This window comes from Ylistrum balloti, unplaced genomic scaffold (assembly GCF_031769215.1).
Source record: "Ylistrum balloti isolate Yb309-2 unplaced genomic scaffold, AGI_CSIRO_Ybal_v1 Utg370138, whole genome shotgun sequence".
In the NCBI taxonomy this organism is placed as follows: Eukaryota; Metazoa; Mollusca; class Bivalvia; order Pectinida; family Pectinidae; genus Ylistrum; species Ylistrum balloti.
This window is the reverse complement of record NW_026782146.1, coordinates 953,664-968,882: the sequence shown is the minus strand read 5'-3', so window position 1 is coordinate 968,882 and position 15,219 is coordinate 953,664. Positions and strand designations below refer to the sequence as shown.

General features: G+C 36.6%; 1 protein-coding gene across 1 annotated transcript in view; it reads right to left on the bottom strand.

Moving 5' to 3' along the window:
* LOC132550670 (uncharacterized) overlaps positions 1-15,219 on the bottom strand; it is a 34,156-nt gene that overhangs the window by 9,864 nt on the left and 9,073 nt on the right. The window contains exons 8-16 of the mRNA XM_060214762.1: positions 14,588-14,929; positions 13,761-13,877; positions 12,811-12,954; positions 10,227-10,491; positions 9,249-9,314; positions 7,765-7,841; positions 7,374-7,448; positions 6,733-6,882; positions 382-422 (exon numbers count right to left, since the gene is read on the bottom strand). Coding sequence (XP_060070745.1) covers positions 382-422; positions 6,733-6,882; positions 7,374-7,448; positions 7,765-7,841; positions 9,249-9,314; positions 10,227-10,491; positions 12,811-12,954; positions 13,761-13,877; positions 14,588-14,929 — 1,277 coding nt within the window. The remainder of the gene's footprint in view (positions 1-381; positions 423-6,732; positions 6,883-7,373; positions 7,449-7,764; positions 7,842-9,248; positions 9,315-10,226; positions 10,492-12,810; positions 12,955-13,760; positions 13,878-14,587; positions 14,930-15,219) is intronic.

Genomic DNA, 15,219 nt, shown 5'->3' with positions numbered 1-15,219 from the left:
TAAAACAAGAATTCAACTACTTACAATGACCAGTGATTTGATTCTTTTGTCATAATGAAAAGTACAACCTCCATTTAAGAACTATATATATTGATCTTTCCAAAACATTAGGCATTCATCATTCATTTGAAAGAAATTTTGCCTTTGATATTTCTCTATCTTGCCTCAAAGTTCAGAACTTTTTTGGACATTATATAATACTTCAATTATATAAATATAACAATTAAAACATATATCGTTTTTAATTGTGATGATAATCATGTCCTGATAATCAGGAATTAAGAAATTGAATAAAACAGTCAGTACAATCTGTTATCATCAATATTTCCAGTAACAACACACAACCAAGTGTTGACCCGACACATCACAAATCAATATTACCTGTGTATGTTCCAAATACAAACTTTTGAGGGCTGGCAAATCTGTAAAACACAAATCAAAATAGGATATTGACAAAATATAATATACTAAAGGAAATGATCTTAATTTCTTTATTTTATAAGAATTTTGTCATACTCGTTATACTAATAGAATCTGTTGCATTTTTTCAGAGTAAGAGTTTTTCAGTAAGATCACAGATTTCAAACACATTTCTGTTTTGATGAAATATTTTCTAAATGTGAACAGGCTGATTGTGAGTAGATTGTGTATTAGTAGGTTTGATTATGTATTGTAAATGTGTATTTCTGTCATCTTTTAAATTAAGTAAATGAAAGGTGTCCAGGTGAGTTAACTTTCAGGTGTAGTATGACTTTCTCTGTGTTGTGATGTTTGTGTGTTATCTATAACAGGTGTGGTATGACTTTCTCTGTGTTCTGATGTTTGTGTGTTATCTATAACAGGTGTGGTATGACTTTCTCTGCGTTCTGATGTTTGTGTGTTATCTATAACAGGTGTGGTATGACTTTCTCTGTGTTCTGATGTTTGTGTGTTATCTATAACAGGTGTGGTATGACTTTCTCTGCGTTCTGATGTTTGTGTGTTATCTATAACAGGTGTGGTATGACTTTCTCTGCGTTCTGATGTTTGTGTGTTATCTATAACAGGTGTGGTATGACTTTCTCTGTGTTGTGATGTTTGTGTGTTATCTATAACAGGTGTGGTATGACTTTCTCTGTGTTGTGATGTTTGTGTGTTATCTATAACAGGTGTGGTATGACTTTCTCTGCGTTCTGATGTTTGTGTGTTATCTATAACAGGTGTGGTATGACTTTCTCTGCGTTGTGATGTTTGTGTGTTATCTATAACAGGTGTGGTATGACTTTCTCTGCGTTCTGATGTTTGTGTGTTATCTATAACAGGTGTGGTATGACTTTCTCTGCGTTCTGATGTTTGTGTGTTATCTATAACAGGTGTGGTATGACTTTCTCTGTGTTGTGATGTTTGTGTGTTATCTATAACAGGTGTGGTATGACTATCTCTGTGTTGTTATGTTTGTGTGTTATCTATAACAGGGGAGTTACCTTTCAGGTGTGGTATGATTTTCTCTGCGTTCTGATGTTTGTGTGTTATCTATAACAGGTGTGGTATGACTTTCTCTGCGTTCTGATGTTTGTGTGTTATCTATAACAGGTGTGGTCTTTCTGCGTTCTGATGTTTGTGTGTTATCTATAACAGGTGTGGTATGACTTTCTCTGTGTTGTGATGTTTTGTGTGTTATCTATAACAGGTGTGGTATGACTTTCTCTGTGTTGTGATGTTTGTGTGTTATCTATAACAGGTGTGGTATGACTACTCTTTTCTGAGGTGTGTGTATGTGGTATGACTTTCTCTGCGTTCTGATGTTTGTGTGTTATCTATAACAGGTGTGGTATGACTTTCTCTGTGTTCTGATGTTTGTGTGTTATCTATAACAGGTGTGGTATGACTTTCTCTGCGTTCTGATGTTTGTGTGTTATCTATAACAGGTGTGGTATGACTTTCTCTGTGTTGTGATGTTTGTGTGTTATCTATAACAGGTGTGGTATGACTTTCTCTGCGTTCTGATGTTTTGTGTGTTATCTATAACAGGTGTGGTATGACTTTCTCTGTGTTGTGATGTTTGTGTGTTATCTATAACAGGTGTGGTATGACTATCTCTGTGTTGTTATGTTTGTGTGTTATCTATAACAGGGGAGTTACCTTTCAGGTGTGGTATGACTTTCTCTGCGTTCTGATGTTTATGTGTTATCTATAACAGGTGTGGTATGACTTTCTCTGCGTTCTGATGTTTGTGTGTTATCTATAACAGGTGTAGTATGACTTTCTCTGTGTTGTGATGTTTGTGTGTTATCTATAACAGGTGTGGTATGACTTTCTCTGCGTTCTGATGTTTGTGTGTTATCTATAACAGGTGTGGTATGACTTTCTCTGTGTTGTTATGTTTGTGTGTTATCTATAACAGGTGTGGTATGACTATCTCTGTGTTGTTATGTTTGTGTGTTATCTATAACAGGGGAGTTACCTTTCAGGTGTGGTATGACTTTCTCTGCGTTGTGATGTTTGTGTGTTATCTATAACAGGTGTGGTATGACTTTCTCTGTGTTGTGATGTTTGTGTGTTATCTATAACAGGTGTGGTATGACTTTCTCTGTGTTCTGATGTTTGTGTGTTATCTATAACAGGTGTGGTATGACTTTCTCTGCGTTCTGATGTTTGTGTGTTATCTATAACAGGTGTGGTATGACTTTCTCTGTGTTGTGATGTTTGTGTGTTATCTATAACAGGTGTGGTATGACTATCTCTGTGTTGTTATGTTTGTGTGTTATCTATAACAGGGGAGTTACCTTTCAGGTGTGGTATGACTTTCTCTGCGTTCTGATGTTTGTGTGTTATCTATAACAGGTGTGGTATGACTTTCTCTGCGTTCTGATGTTTGTGTGTTATCTATAACAGGTGTGGTATGACTTTCTCTGTGTTGTGATGTTTGTGTGTTATCTATAACAGGTGTGGTATGACTTTCTCTGCGTTCTGATGTTTGTGTGTTATCTATAACAGGTGTGGTATGACTTTCTCTGCGTTCTGATGTTTGTGTGTTATCTATAACAGGTGTGGTATGACTATCTCTGCGTTCTGATGTTTGTGTGTTATCTATAACAGGTGTGGTATGACTTTCTCTGTGTTGTGATGTTTGTGTGTTATCTATAACAGGTGTGGTATGACTTTCTCTGCATTCTGATGTTTGTGTGTTATCTATAACAGGTGTGGTATGACTTTCTCTGTGTTGTGATGTTTGTGTGTTATCTATAACAGGTGTGGTATGACTTTCTCTGCGTTCTGATGTTTGTGTGTTATCTATAACAGGTGTGGTATGACTTTCTCTGTTCTGATGTTTGTGTGTTATCTATAACAGGTGTGGTATGACTTTCTCTGTGTTGTGATGTTTGTGTGTTATCTATAACAGGTGTTGGTATGACTTTCTCTGCGTTGTGATGTTTGTGTGTTATCTATAACAGGTGTGGTATGACTTTCTCTGCGTTGTGATGTTTGTGTGTTATCTATAACAGGTGTGGTATGACTTTCTCTGCGTTCTGATGTTTGTGTGTTATCTATAACAGGTGTGGTATGACTTTCTCTGTGTTGTGATGTTTGTGTGTTATCTATAACAGGTGTGGTATGACTTTCTCTGTGTTCTGATGTTTGTGTGTTATCTATAACAGGTGTGGTATGACTTTCTCTGTGTTGTGATGTTTGTGTGTTATCTATAACAGGTGTGGTATGACTATCTCTGTGTTGTGATGTTTGTGTGTTATCTATAACAGGTGTGTGTATGACTTTCTCTGCGTTCTGATGTTTGTGTGTTATCTATAACAGGTGTGGTATGACTTTCTCTGCGTTCTGATGTTTGTGTGTTATCTATAACAGGTGTGGTATGACTTTCTCTGTGTTGTGATGTTTGTGTGTTATCTATAACAGGTGTGGTATGACTTTCTCTGCGTTCTGATGTTTGTGTGTTATCTATAACAGGTGTGGTATGACTTTCTCTGCGTTCTGATGTTTGTGTGTTATCTATAACAGGTGTGGTATGACTATCTCTGTGTTGTTATGTTTGTGTGTTATCTATAACAGGGGAGTTACCTTTCAGGTGTGGTATGACTTTCTCTGCGTTCTGATGTTTGTGTGTTATCTATAACAGGTGTGGTATGACTTTCTCTGCGTTCTGATGTTTGTGTGTTATCTATAACAGGTGTGGTATGACTTTCTCTGCGTTGTGATGTTTGTGTGTTATCTATAACAGGTGTGGTATGTGCGTTCTGATGTTTGTGTGTTATCTATAACAGGTGTGGTATGACTTTCTCTGTGTTGTGATGTTTGTGTGTTATCTATAACAGGTGTGGTATGACTATCTCTGTGTTGTTATGTTTGTGTGTTATCTATAACAGGGGAGTTACCTTTCAGGTGTGGTATGACTTTCTCTGCGTTCTGATGTTTGTGTGTTATCTATAACAGGTGTGGTATGACTTTCTCTGCGTTCTGATGTTTGTGTGTTATCTATAACAGGTGTGGTATGACTTTCTCTGTGTTGTGATGTTTGTGTGTTATCTATAACAGGTGTGGTATGACTTTCTCTGCATTCTGATGTTTGTGTGTTATCTATAACAGGTGTGGTATGACTTTCTCTGCATTCTGATGTTTGTGTGTTATCTATAACAGGTGTGGTATGACTATCTCTGCGTTCTGATGTTTGTGTGTTATCTATAACAGGTGTGGTATGACTTTCTCTGTGTTGTGATGTTTGTGTGTTATCTATAACAGGTGTGGTATGACTTTCTCTGCATTCTGATGTTTGTGTGTTATCTATAACAGGTGTGGTATGACTTTCTCTGTGTTGTGATGTTTGTGTGTTATCTATAACAGGTGTGGTATGACTTTCTCTGCGTTCTGATGTTTGTGTGTTATCTATAACAGGTGTGGTATGACTTTCTCTGCGTTCTGATGTTTGTGTGTTATCTATAACAGGTGTGGTATGACTTTCTCTGTGTTGTGATGTTTGTGTGTTATCTATAACAGGGGAGTTACCTTTCAGGTGTGGTATGACTTTCTCTGCGTTGTGATGTTTGTGTGTTATCTATAACAGGTGTGGTATGACTTTCTCTGTGTTGTGATGTTTGTGTGTTATCTATAACAGGTGTGGTATGACTTTCTCTGCGTTCTGATGTTTGTGTGTTATCTATAACAGGTGTGGTATGACTTTCTCTGTGTTGTGATGTTTGTGTGTTATCTATAACAGGTGTGGTATGACTATCTCTGTGTTGTTATGTTTGTGTGTTATCTATAACAGGGGAGTTACCTTTCAGGTGTGGTATGACTTTCTCTGCGTTCTGATGTTTGTGTGTTATCTATAACAGGTGTGGTATGACTTTCTCTGTGTTGTGATGTTTGTGTGTTATCTATAACAGGTGTGGTATGACTTTCTCTGCGTTCTGATGTTTGTGTGTTATCTATAACAGGTGTGGTATGACTTTCTCTGCGTTCTGATGTTTGTGTGTTATCTATAACAGGTGTGGTATGACTATCTCTGTGTTGTGATGTTTGTGTGTTATCTATAACAGGTGTGGTATGACTATCTCTGTGTTGTGATGTTTGTGTGTTATCTATAACAGGTGTGGTATGACTTTCTCTGTGTTGTGATGTTTGTGTGTTATCTATAACAGGTGTGGTATGACTTTCTCTGCGTTCTGATGTTTGTGTGTTATCTATAACAGGTGTGGTATGACTTTCTCTGTGTTCTGATGTTTGTGTGTTATCTATAACAGGTGTGGTATGACTTTCTCTGTGTTGTGATGTTTGTGTGTTATCTATAACAGGTGTGGTATGACTTTCTCTGTGTTGTGATGTTTGTGTGTTATCTATAACAGGTGTGGTATGACTTTCTCTGCGTTCTGATGTTTGTGTGTTATCTATAACAGGTGTGGTATGACTTTCTCTGTGTTGTGATGTTTGTGTGTTATCTATAACAGGTGTGGTATGACTTTCTCTGCATTCTGATGTTTGTGTGTTATCTATAACAGGTGTGGTATGACTTTCTCTGCGTTCTGATGTTTGTGTGTTATCTATAACAGGTGTGGTATGACTGATGTTTGTGTGTTATCTATAACAGGTGTGGTATGACTATCTCTGTGTTGTGATGTTTGTGTGTTATCTATAACAGGTGTGGTATGACTATCTCTGTGTTGTGATGTTTGTGTGTTATCTATAACAGGTGTGGTATGACTTTCTCTGCGTTCTGATGTTTGTGTGTTATCTATAACAGGTGTGGTATGACTTTCTCTGCGTTCTGATGTTTGTGTGTTATCTATAACAGGTGTGGTATGACTATCTCTGTGTTGTGATGTTTTGTGTGTTATCTATAACAGGTGTGGTATGACTTTCTCTGTGTTGTGATGTTTGTGTGTTATCTATAACAGGTGTGGTATGACTTTCTCTGCGTTCTGATGTTTGTGTGTTATCTATAACAGGTGTGGTATGACTTTCTCTGCGTTCTGATGTTTGTGTGTTATCTATAACAGGTGTGGTATGACTTTCTCTGTGTTGTGATGTTTGTGTGTTATCTATAACAGGTGTGGTATGACTTTCTCTGCGTTCTGATGTTTGTGTGTTATCTATAACAGGTGTGGTATGACTTTCTCTGTGTTGTGATGTTTGTGTGTTATCTATAACAGGTGTGGTATGACTTTCTCTGCGTTCTGATGTTTGTGTGTTATCTATAACAGGTGTGGTATGACTTTCTCTTTGTTGTGACAGGGGAGTTACCTTTAAGGTGTGGTATTAGTTTCTCTGTAACCTGTGTTTTGTTGAGATTAAGGTGTTGTAAACAGGTGGGAGAGAATGACAGGTACTCCATCATGCCCGAATCTGTGACGCCTGTCTCCTCTAGTGACAAAGCTGTCAGACACTTATACTCTGAAACAGAAACCAAACTTACAGCTAATCTGGCTTTAAACAGTAACAAACTGACATCACAAAAAGTCTTGTACAAAGTATATTATCTGTGAAAGGAAACCTTTGATCTTCCAATCAATTATAAATAGGAAAACAATGGGCATGATATATCAGCATTGTTTTAATCAGAATTATACAACTCCACTGTCACAGTCCAAGATCAAATTCAAGCTACAATAATTAATAATTTACTGAAATATGGAATCTAAAATTTGATGAATTTTCTCGTTGATATGGACATTTCATACCATAACTCTTGATCTATTTCCTGCCCTCCCCCAACTTGTTTATATTAACTGCCAACACATTTAGAGTCCACATTTCTGTTTTATCATATGTTTAAACTGTACCCCTCCAAATACTGTACTGACAAAAAGCATAATCATAATGCTACCATTAAAGGTCAACAGCTAAACATTTGTTTGAGTAAAGGTCAACACTGGTAAACTTACCCATTATAACAGCTAGACATTTGTTTGAGATCTGCTTACAACTGCTCAAATCAAGGTGTTTCAATTTCTTTAAGACTTGAAAAAGAAATAATAAAATGTTATATTACTACTGATATTTTTAAAGCTGTACATCCATGTGAGGTAAACATAATTAACTTCAGAGTCGGTTTATCACTGATATATAATCAGGACAGCTATATGTATGGTGATGATTGTAATAGTGAGATATCTAAAGCTTTAACATCATGTGGTTGAGACAACACAACAAACCAATTATTAAAATGGAATTTTGGATGATGGAAAAAACCACAATCTCAACTGAATTATTATCAGCACATATTTGAAATTTTTTGAGCAAGACTTGATTCTGTTGAAAGAGAAACAGACATACCAACGAGGGGTCTGAGACCAGCGTCTGTGATAAGAGGACATGCTCGAAGACTAAGGTGTGCAAGATGAGTATGAAACCTACAACAAAGAGATTTTAATTTCAATAACAACAAATCTAAATAACATAAACATATCATCCATGAAATGTTTTCATTCAGGTATATCTAACATATGCCTTTCTCTTTAAAAAATATTAATAAATCATCCAACAACAGGTAAAAAATGCAACAATACCTTATTACAAATTAAACAAGATACTGAGGGCCTTCATACAGTCAGCAGAATACTGGAAAAGTTTTTGTTATGTCATAGATGTTAACTTGTCAACAAAGGAAGGTAACAAACCACACTAAACATGTAATGTAAATAAAAAATGTGTTTTCACATCCACTTCTATATTATGTTTATAATTTTAACCATGTTTGCATTATCTCCACTAGAAATTAAACAAATAATGCTCAATACTGTGAGTTTTTATTTAAACTAGTATATTTTAATAAACTTTACCCCTCCCTGAGCAGACCCTGGATAATTTAAAAGCATCTTAAGACTCTACCATCCATGCACTCAGTATGTGACTTTACCATACCTGGATGTTGAGGAAATATTTGAAATAAGGAGTCAATTTGACCCATTTTTGCCCCTGGGGGTCAGAAAGAGTCAATATATACATACCATCAAAATGTCACCATATCATACTAAACATTCTAACCAAGTTTGAGTTATTTACCCTTAGCAACAGAACTCATTAAGGTCAAAATTGTAATTTCCTGTGTGAATACTTTTACCCTTTCTCCACATAGAAATGTGAAACCCTGAGATCGTGAAATTTACAATTTTGGATGAAAGTGCCTTTTAGTTAAAACTCTTCCATTTAACAAGAGTATTTGAATTTATAATACTGGGGTCTTGAGAAGAAGATTTATGAAATCTGAGTCAATTTCACTTGTTCTGGCCCTGGGAGGTTAGCCAAGGCCATAGCATACTATCAAATTGTCATTCTACACTAAAACGTCTAACCAACTTTGAATTATTTCTAATAGGAATTAAACATATCATGCTTCCATCCATGAAGAGGATTTGATTCTACCATATCTGGATCTTGAGAACATCTCAGTGAATTAAATTTTGCCCCATTTCGCCCAACTTCTCAAGTCCCTGGGGGTGAAGAGCATAATTATGATTCACAATTATGATTCACCTCTGACCATGGCAGGTTTCTTTAAAATTTTTTAGGGGCTTTCAAGAAGAAGTTAAAAATGTCTAGTGTTTATGGACGGATGGTTCATGAAGCACGATGCCAACATAAGGTTATAGCAAAAGTTGGCTGAAATTCCATTTCAGGAACCATGTGAGGGTAATACTTCAAGTCTTAGATATAAAGTTTCAACTCTATTTTGCATTTTCTGTATATATGACTGAAAACTTCTATCGATTGTTTGACAGATCAAGATCTTACAGTTGGTATCTGACACGTTTTATTACCTCACCGACATCAGCAGCTCATTGGAGGTGTATGGATAACAATCAAAGATTAACTTTCGCAGGTAACTGAAATGGAAATAAATTCTGAAATTCATGAAGCAGAACATAATTTGTAAAGCAAGTGTCTGAAATGGAAACTTTTCTATCTGACTTCATCAACCTAGAAAATCAGTCATCCCACCCTAGAACCAGTCAAAACACCTTAGAACCAGTCATCCCACTATAGAACCAGTTATCCCACCATAGAACCAGTCATCCCACCATAGAACCAGTCATCCCACTATAGAACCAGTTATCCCACCATAGAACCAGTCATCCCACCCTAGAACCAGTCAAAACACCCTAGAACAAGTCATCACACACTTGGATCAGAATAGACAGAGGTTTTAGAATGCCAAGTGTAATTTGATGGCAGCTTGCATGATTCAGGTTACTCAGGGGTCTGATTAGACATGTAAGATTATAGATAATCAGATAATAGAACGGTTGACGACAGAGAGTTTTCAAAAATCAAACAGAATCCTTAGAGGTCAGATCAAACAGGTTACAAAACATTCAAAACAAACAGATTGTCAATGTACACAAGTCAGAGTGATCATCAGTTATTATATGTCAAACTATTAGGAGTATACTTCATTGTAATCTACATTGATAAAATACTGTATTAAAACCATGGTTATTAGGTTCAACAAACTCAATCTTTTTCCCCTTAATACAGTCACAACTGTCTTTTTAGTACACTTTTTTTCTCAATTTAACAACTTTTCCATTTTTTTTGTAACACAATTTTGTGTAACACATAAACTTTATAGTTATAATTTCAGACACAACATTTTATGATATTTGCTTCTGATCAATCAACTTTAAGCTGCTGTCCTGTCATAAATAGGTCTCTGACAAGACTGAACAAGCTACTTCAAATATCAACTGACAGCAATTTTGAATACTGTAGGAAAACATGAAATAACACTACTGTACCATGGGATGAAAGCATTGAGTATCTTCGATGTTAGTAGTTTGTTTTTTATGAGGTATTCTAGAAGTCTCTGGGCCAAGCTCTCTGACAGACCACCAAGGGAATGAAGATGGCTTCGTGGGTCCTTGAGTCGCCTGGAGACATGACACAGGCAGTGTGAGAACAGTGGCTGGACAGTGAAGAGGGGTGACAAGGTTACCTCCCCCTGGTTGTCAGGTTTGGAAGGAGCTGCTACAGGCTGGGCATATCTCTCTCTTGCTTTCTGAGCTGTGATAAAAACAAATGTCCAACTTATCCTGCTCTTGCTATGTAAATATTAATATTCATTAAAAAGATTTCCGTTCAGCTGTGTGGTCTAAACAGCAGGATTTGATCCTATTTTCTCTAGCAGCTGGTACCCAAGTATTCAGCAGTCCCATAGTCAGTAATACTACAGCTGGCAGCTATACTTAACTATCCCTTTCTTCTCCATTTACATTTGTACAGAGATGACAAAGTAAAGAAAACTACGCACAACCAATACTACATCACAGGTCAAATTATCCTCAAACCACAATTCTGTCAAGTAGATTATTAGTAAATATGTAAGGCCGATAATATGTTTAAATTATTTATATTGAATATATGCTTTTAAAGGGTTTTTCCAATAAAATTTCGATTCCAACCCAGGACCCCAGAGTAAGATTTTGTCAAGAGGTACCAATTCAATTTGATAATCAACTTTGAGCTAAAAAGCAGGAAACCAAACCAGGAATAGAAGCAACTTATCTAGGAGTCTTGGGATCAAGTACATGGTTTTATTGGAAAAAGCCCTTAGCTGGCTTCAGTATCTACCATATAGTTAAAGCCTTCACCTGTTTTGCCTTCTGGCCGATAGGACAGGTATACAAGGTCGGCTATAGAGTTAGATGGTGGAATAGAAATATGTGGTTTTATGCATTTAAGGGCAAATTTAACACAGTTGTCTCCTTACATTATCATTATTATTACTATCTTAATGGCCTGTTAACACATACAAGGTCATTAAGGCCATCAAACGGTGAAACACACAGCGATCCAAAAAGGAAAAAACATCAAACAAACTAAAAGGTAAAAGACAAATGTTAACAATCTTAAATGGGTATATTATCACAAAATATTACAGCGAGTGAACCGAAAGCATGCACAGAGTGTTTCCTCAAGTTGTCTATTGGCTACGCTTCACCTGTTCTGTATATCGGAGGTTGCGTTCATGTAGGCACTTGTCCTGCTGCAGATCTAGGGCTATTTATAGCACAACTGAGGTAGAACCCGACGACTGGGCCAAACTGATCACCTGTGTTGTGTGTAATATAAATTGTATATATATAGTAAAAAAATACAAGAAATAAATTGTTTGTGTTGTTTTACTTAAAATTTAAAATGTCTCAGTGGGTACATATACATGTAAAGATTAAAGGAACAGTAACCAAGTCAAAAAACACATTTTGAATTTGACATGTCTGTACTCAGCCTACACATATCCACACGATCTGTAATAATGAAATGGACAAGATTCGTCGCCTTTGTTTCCTCGTGCACGATGACCTTTTCTATGACAATTATCGCACAAAAACTTTGTGATCGGATTTCCTGGGATCGCCATTACTTTGATATTCGCTGGTTTCTTTTTCAGGTCTGTCATTTCATCTCGCTTACTCATCAACAAGATTCTGAGTGATTCTTTCTCGTCCTTCAAGTTTTCTTATTCTGAATAAAATTAACACGGAGGCTTTTTTCCATCAAAATCCAACGATTTTCGGCTCAGGCCTACGTTACGCTTTGGAATTTCAAAATTTTGAGAATCTTCGACTATCTCCAAACTCCTCTTCATCTTTTCTTTGGTACTTGGGAGTCTGTAAATTCATGATTTTGTCCATAATCCTCCGTTTATAAACCTCTGGGATGGCCATTGACTGCATTTTATTACTCCGGAGGTACTTTAAAGTTGAAAAACTTCTTATTGACACTTTTTCGAACTCTTGTTTGTATTCTAAAAGCCCTGAGTCCAGTTCCGTTAAAAATTTTACGAACATGTTGTCAGCCATTTTTTCACACTGTGACAGCATGCTTGTAAGGCGCACGGTTCAGTGACCTTGAACTTCACTGTCATGTTGCGCTATAAATAGATCCGGACTGCTGTTTGATACACTGTACAGGTGAGTCGTAGCCAATAGACAATTAGAGTAAACGGCGCATACACGCTCCTGGTTCACTCGCTGTAAAATGGTAAATCATATTCTACAATATAGACCAACATCTTTCTGATAACCTAGAATTTTATAAATCTCAACAGTTTCAAAGGGTCTTTAGATTTGTAATGTTACGATAAAACATTTCTCCAGTAGACAGAAGGTCAATGCAGTCCAATAAAAAATGTTTATCAGTGAATGGCTTATCACATCTTATGTGTCCCTTACACGGTATGTAAACAATCTTTTATAGGACGATTGAAGAGATTTAATCAACTGCTTTGTTAAGTTGACAGCAGTGGCTCCATCAAACTGCACCAAGTAAAGATACAATTAGATAATCTCATTTTTAATGACACAAGCCTATAATCCTTACATGCCATCTCACGTGCTGACTTGTTCTGGTTATCCTCCAGTTGTGGGTGTCCCTCTGGGACAAGACGCTGTCCAACACCCTGGAAAGCCTCATCAGCATGGACATGGCCACCACCTCCTCCAAAACCCAGTCCTAGGTCATTACCTTCATAACAAAAAAAAAATGTTATAATTCAGGGACCTGCCCACCTCTCCTCCAAAACCCATCCCTAGGTCATTACCTTCATAACAAAAAAAATGTTATAATTCAGAGACCTGCCCACCTCTCCTCCAAAACCCATCCCTAGGTCATTACCTTCATAACAAAAAAAAATGTTATAATTCAGGGACCTGTCCACCTCTCCTCCAAAACCCATCCCTAGGTCATTACCTTCATAACAAAAAAAATGTTATAATTCAGAGACCTGCCCACCTCTCCTCCAAAACCCATCCCTAGGTCATTACCTTCATAACAAAAAAAAAAGTTATAATTCAGGGAACTGTCCACCTCTCCTCCAAAACCCATCCCTAGGTCATTACCTTCATAACAAAAAAAAATGTTATAATTCAGGGAACTGTCCACCTCTCCTCCAAAACCCATCCCTAGGTCATTACCTTCATAACAAAAAAAAATGTTATAATTCAGGGACCTGCCCACCTCACCTCCAAGTAAACCCATCCCTAGGTCATCCAAAAAAAAAAATGTTATAATTCCATCCCTAGGTCATTACCTTCATAACAAAAAAAAATGTTATAATTCAGGGACCTGCCCACCTCACCTCCAAGCAAACCCATCTCTGAAGAAATCTATCCTGACGTCAGCCTTTATGATATTAAAACATTTGATGTATTCAGAGACACATAATGGCTTATTCCACACTATCAGCTTGCGATCAGGCAACTTTCACATGTAATTATGATTCATTTTAATTGTATTATTGTAACATTTTTGTAAGAATGAATTAAAGCTACCCCAAGGTAGACCACCTCCTCCTCCACCACCAAATCCCTGACCAAACTGACCCAGTCCTGGGACAACATCTGGTCCCTCATCAATTTCAGCATCTTCATCTGGTGCAACATCTTCACCTAGATCAATATAACACAACAAACCACATGATTTTTCTGACATCAAACAAAAAACAAAAATAACTCCAAAAATACAAAAAAAAATGGCAATGGAAATTTCTTAATATTACTTCTAAAATGTTTCATTGAAATTTATTCGGAAGGATTTGAATGAATGTCTATAGTGTCACTAGCTCTGTGTTACTTCAATACATCAAGAACCTTAGGGTGAATGTATGGTCATATTTAAAGAACTGAAATGTTCAAATACCATAAATGTACATATTTGTTATCATAAGTGGTGATCTTATTTATTTCCAGCATTTTTCGCATATAGGATACTGAACTAAAATACGATTGTGAATTACAGTTTCATTGATACAGCAATTACTGGAAATGTACACGGTCAGCGTGGTGCTCATTTGTTTAAAATTCATTTCACTCTTTAGTTTGTGTCAAAATGAATATGGATACAGTATCATTTAGTGTCTGTTGGTGACAGATGTACAAACACATCAAACAAATAGCCTTATATAATTTGTGTACACAGACCAAAGACCAGCCTGAAACACTCCTGCAAAAGGTCACTATTTATGAGGACAAAACATTTGTAACATCAATGATATTTTATTGTAAACCTGATATTAAAGGTTATCTAATCATTTTACAATCTAGCAGAATACTTTTTCAGACTATCCCTTGGTTTACAGTAATGTCATAATGCATTATACCTAAATTTGGCAGAACCTGTTGATTGTTTTCTTGTCCAAGGACATGACCTTGACCCCAGGACTGTGATGGCCCTGGTACAATGTCAGGCATGCCTAATGGGTTCATTCCCATAATGGGTGGCATCTGTGGCATTCCAGCAGGTGGGTTTTGTGGCCCTCCAAAGCCACCGCCCCCACCATCAGCACCGAAGGTCGGGGGCAAAATTGGAGGTGGGCCTTTACCCCCTTGGGACCTGAGCCCTGTTGAGCCTCCTTTGGCCCCTGGTGTTCCGTAGGTTAAGTTACTAAATCTGTTTAATCCTGTAGCACCCTCAGCTTCCTCTGTATCCATTTCTGAAGAATCTGAAGAAATATATACCATGAAGTCATGTTAAAAACATTGAAAACAGTGAAAAGTATGTCTGTTAATTTGCATATTATACTAAGAAATTAAGTCAATCTAGCAATAACTCAGATGATTTTGCAAGAATTTCAATTTTGAATCATTTCAATAATTTTCATATTAAACTATTTCAACGCAGTTTTATGAAAAAGTGCAAAAAATTAAATCCCAACCAGCCAAAATGCTCCACTTATATACCATAATTTCCACATTTTTACCTTTTTGTGTTTATATTACAGTAAATTTCTCT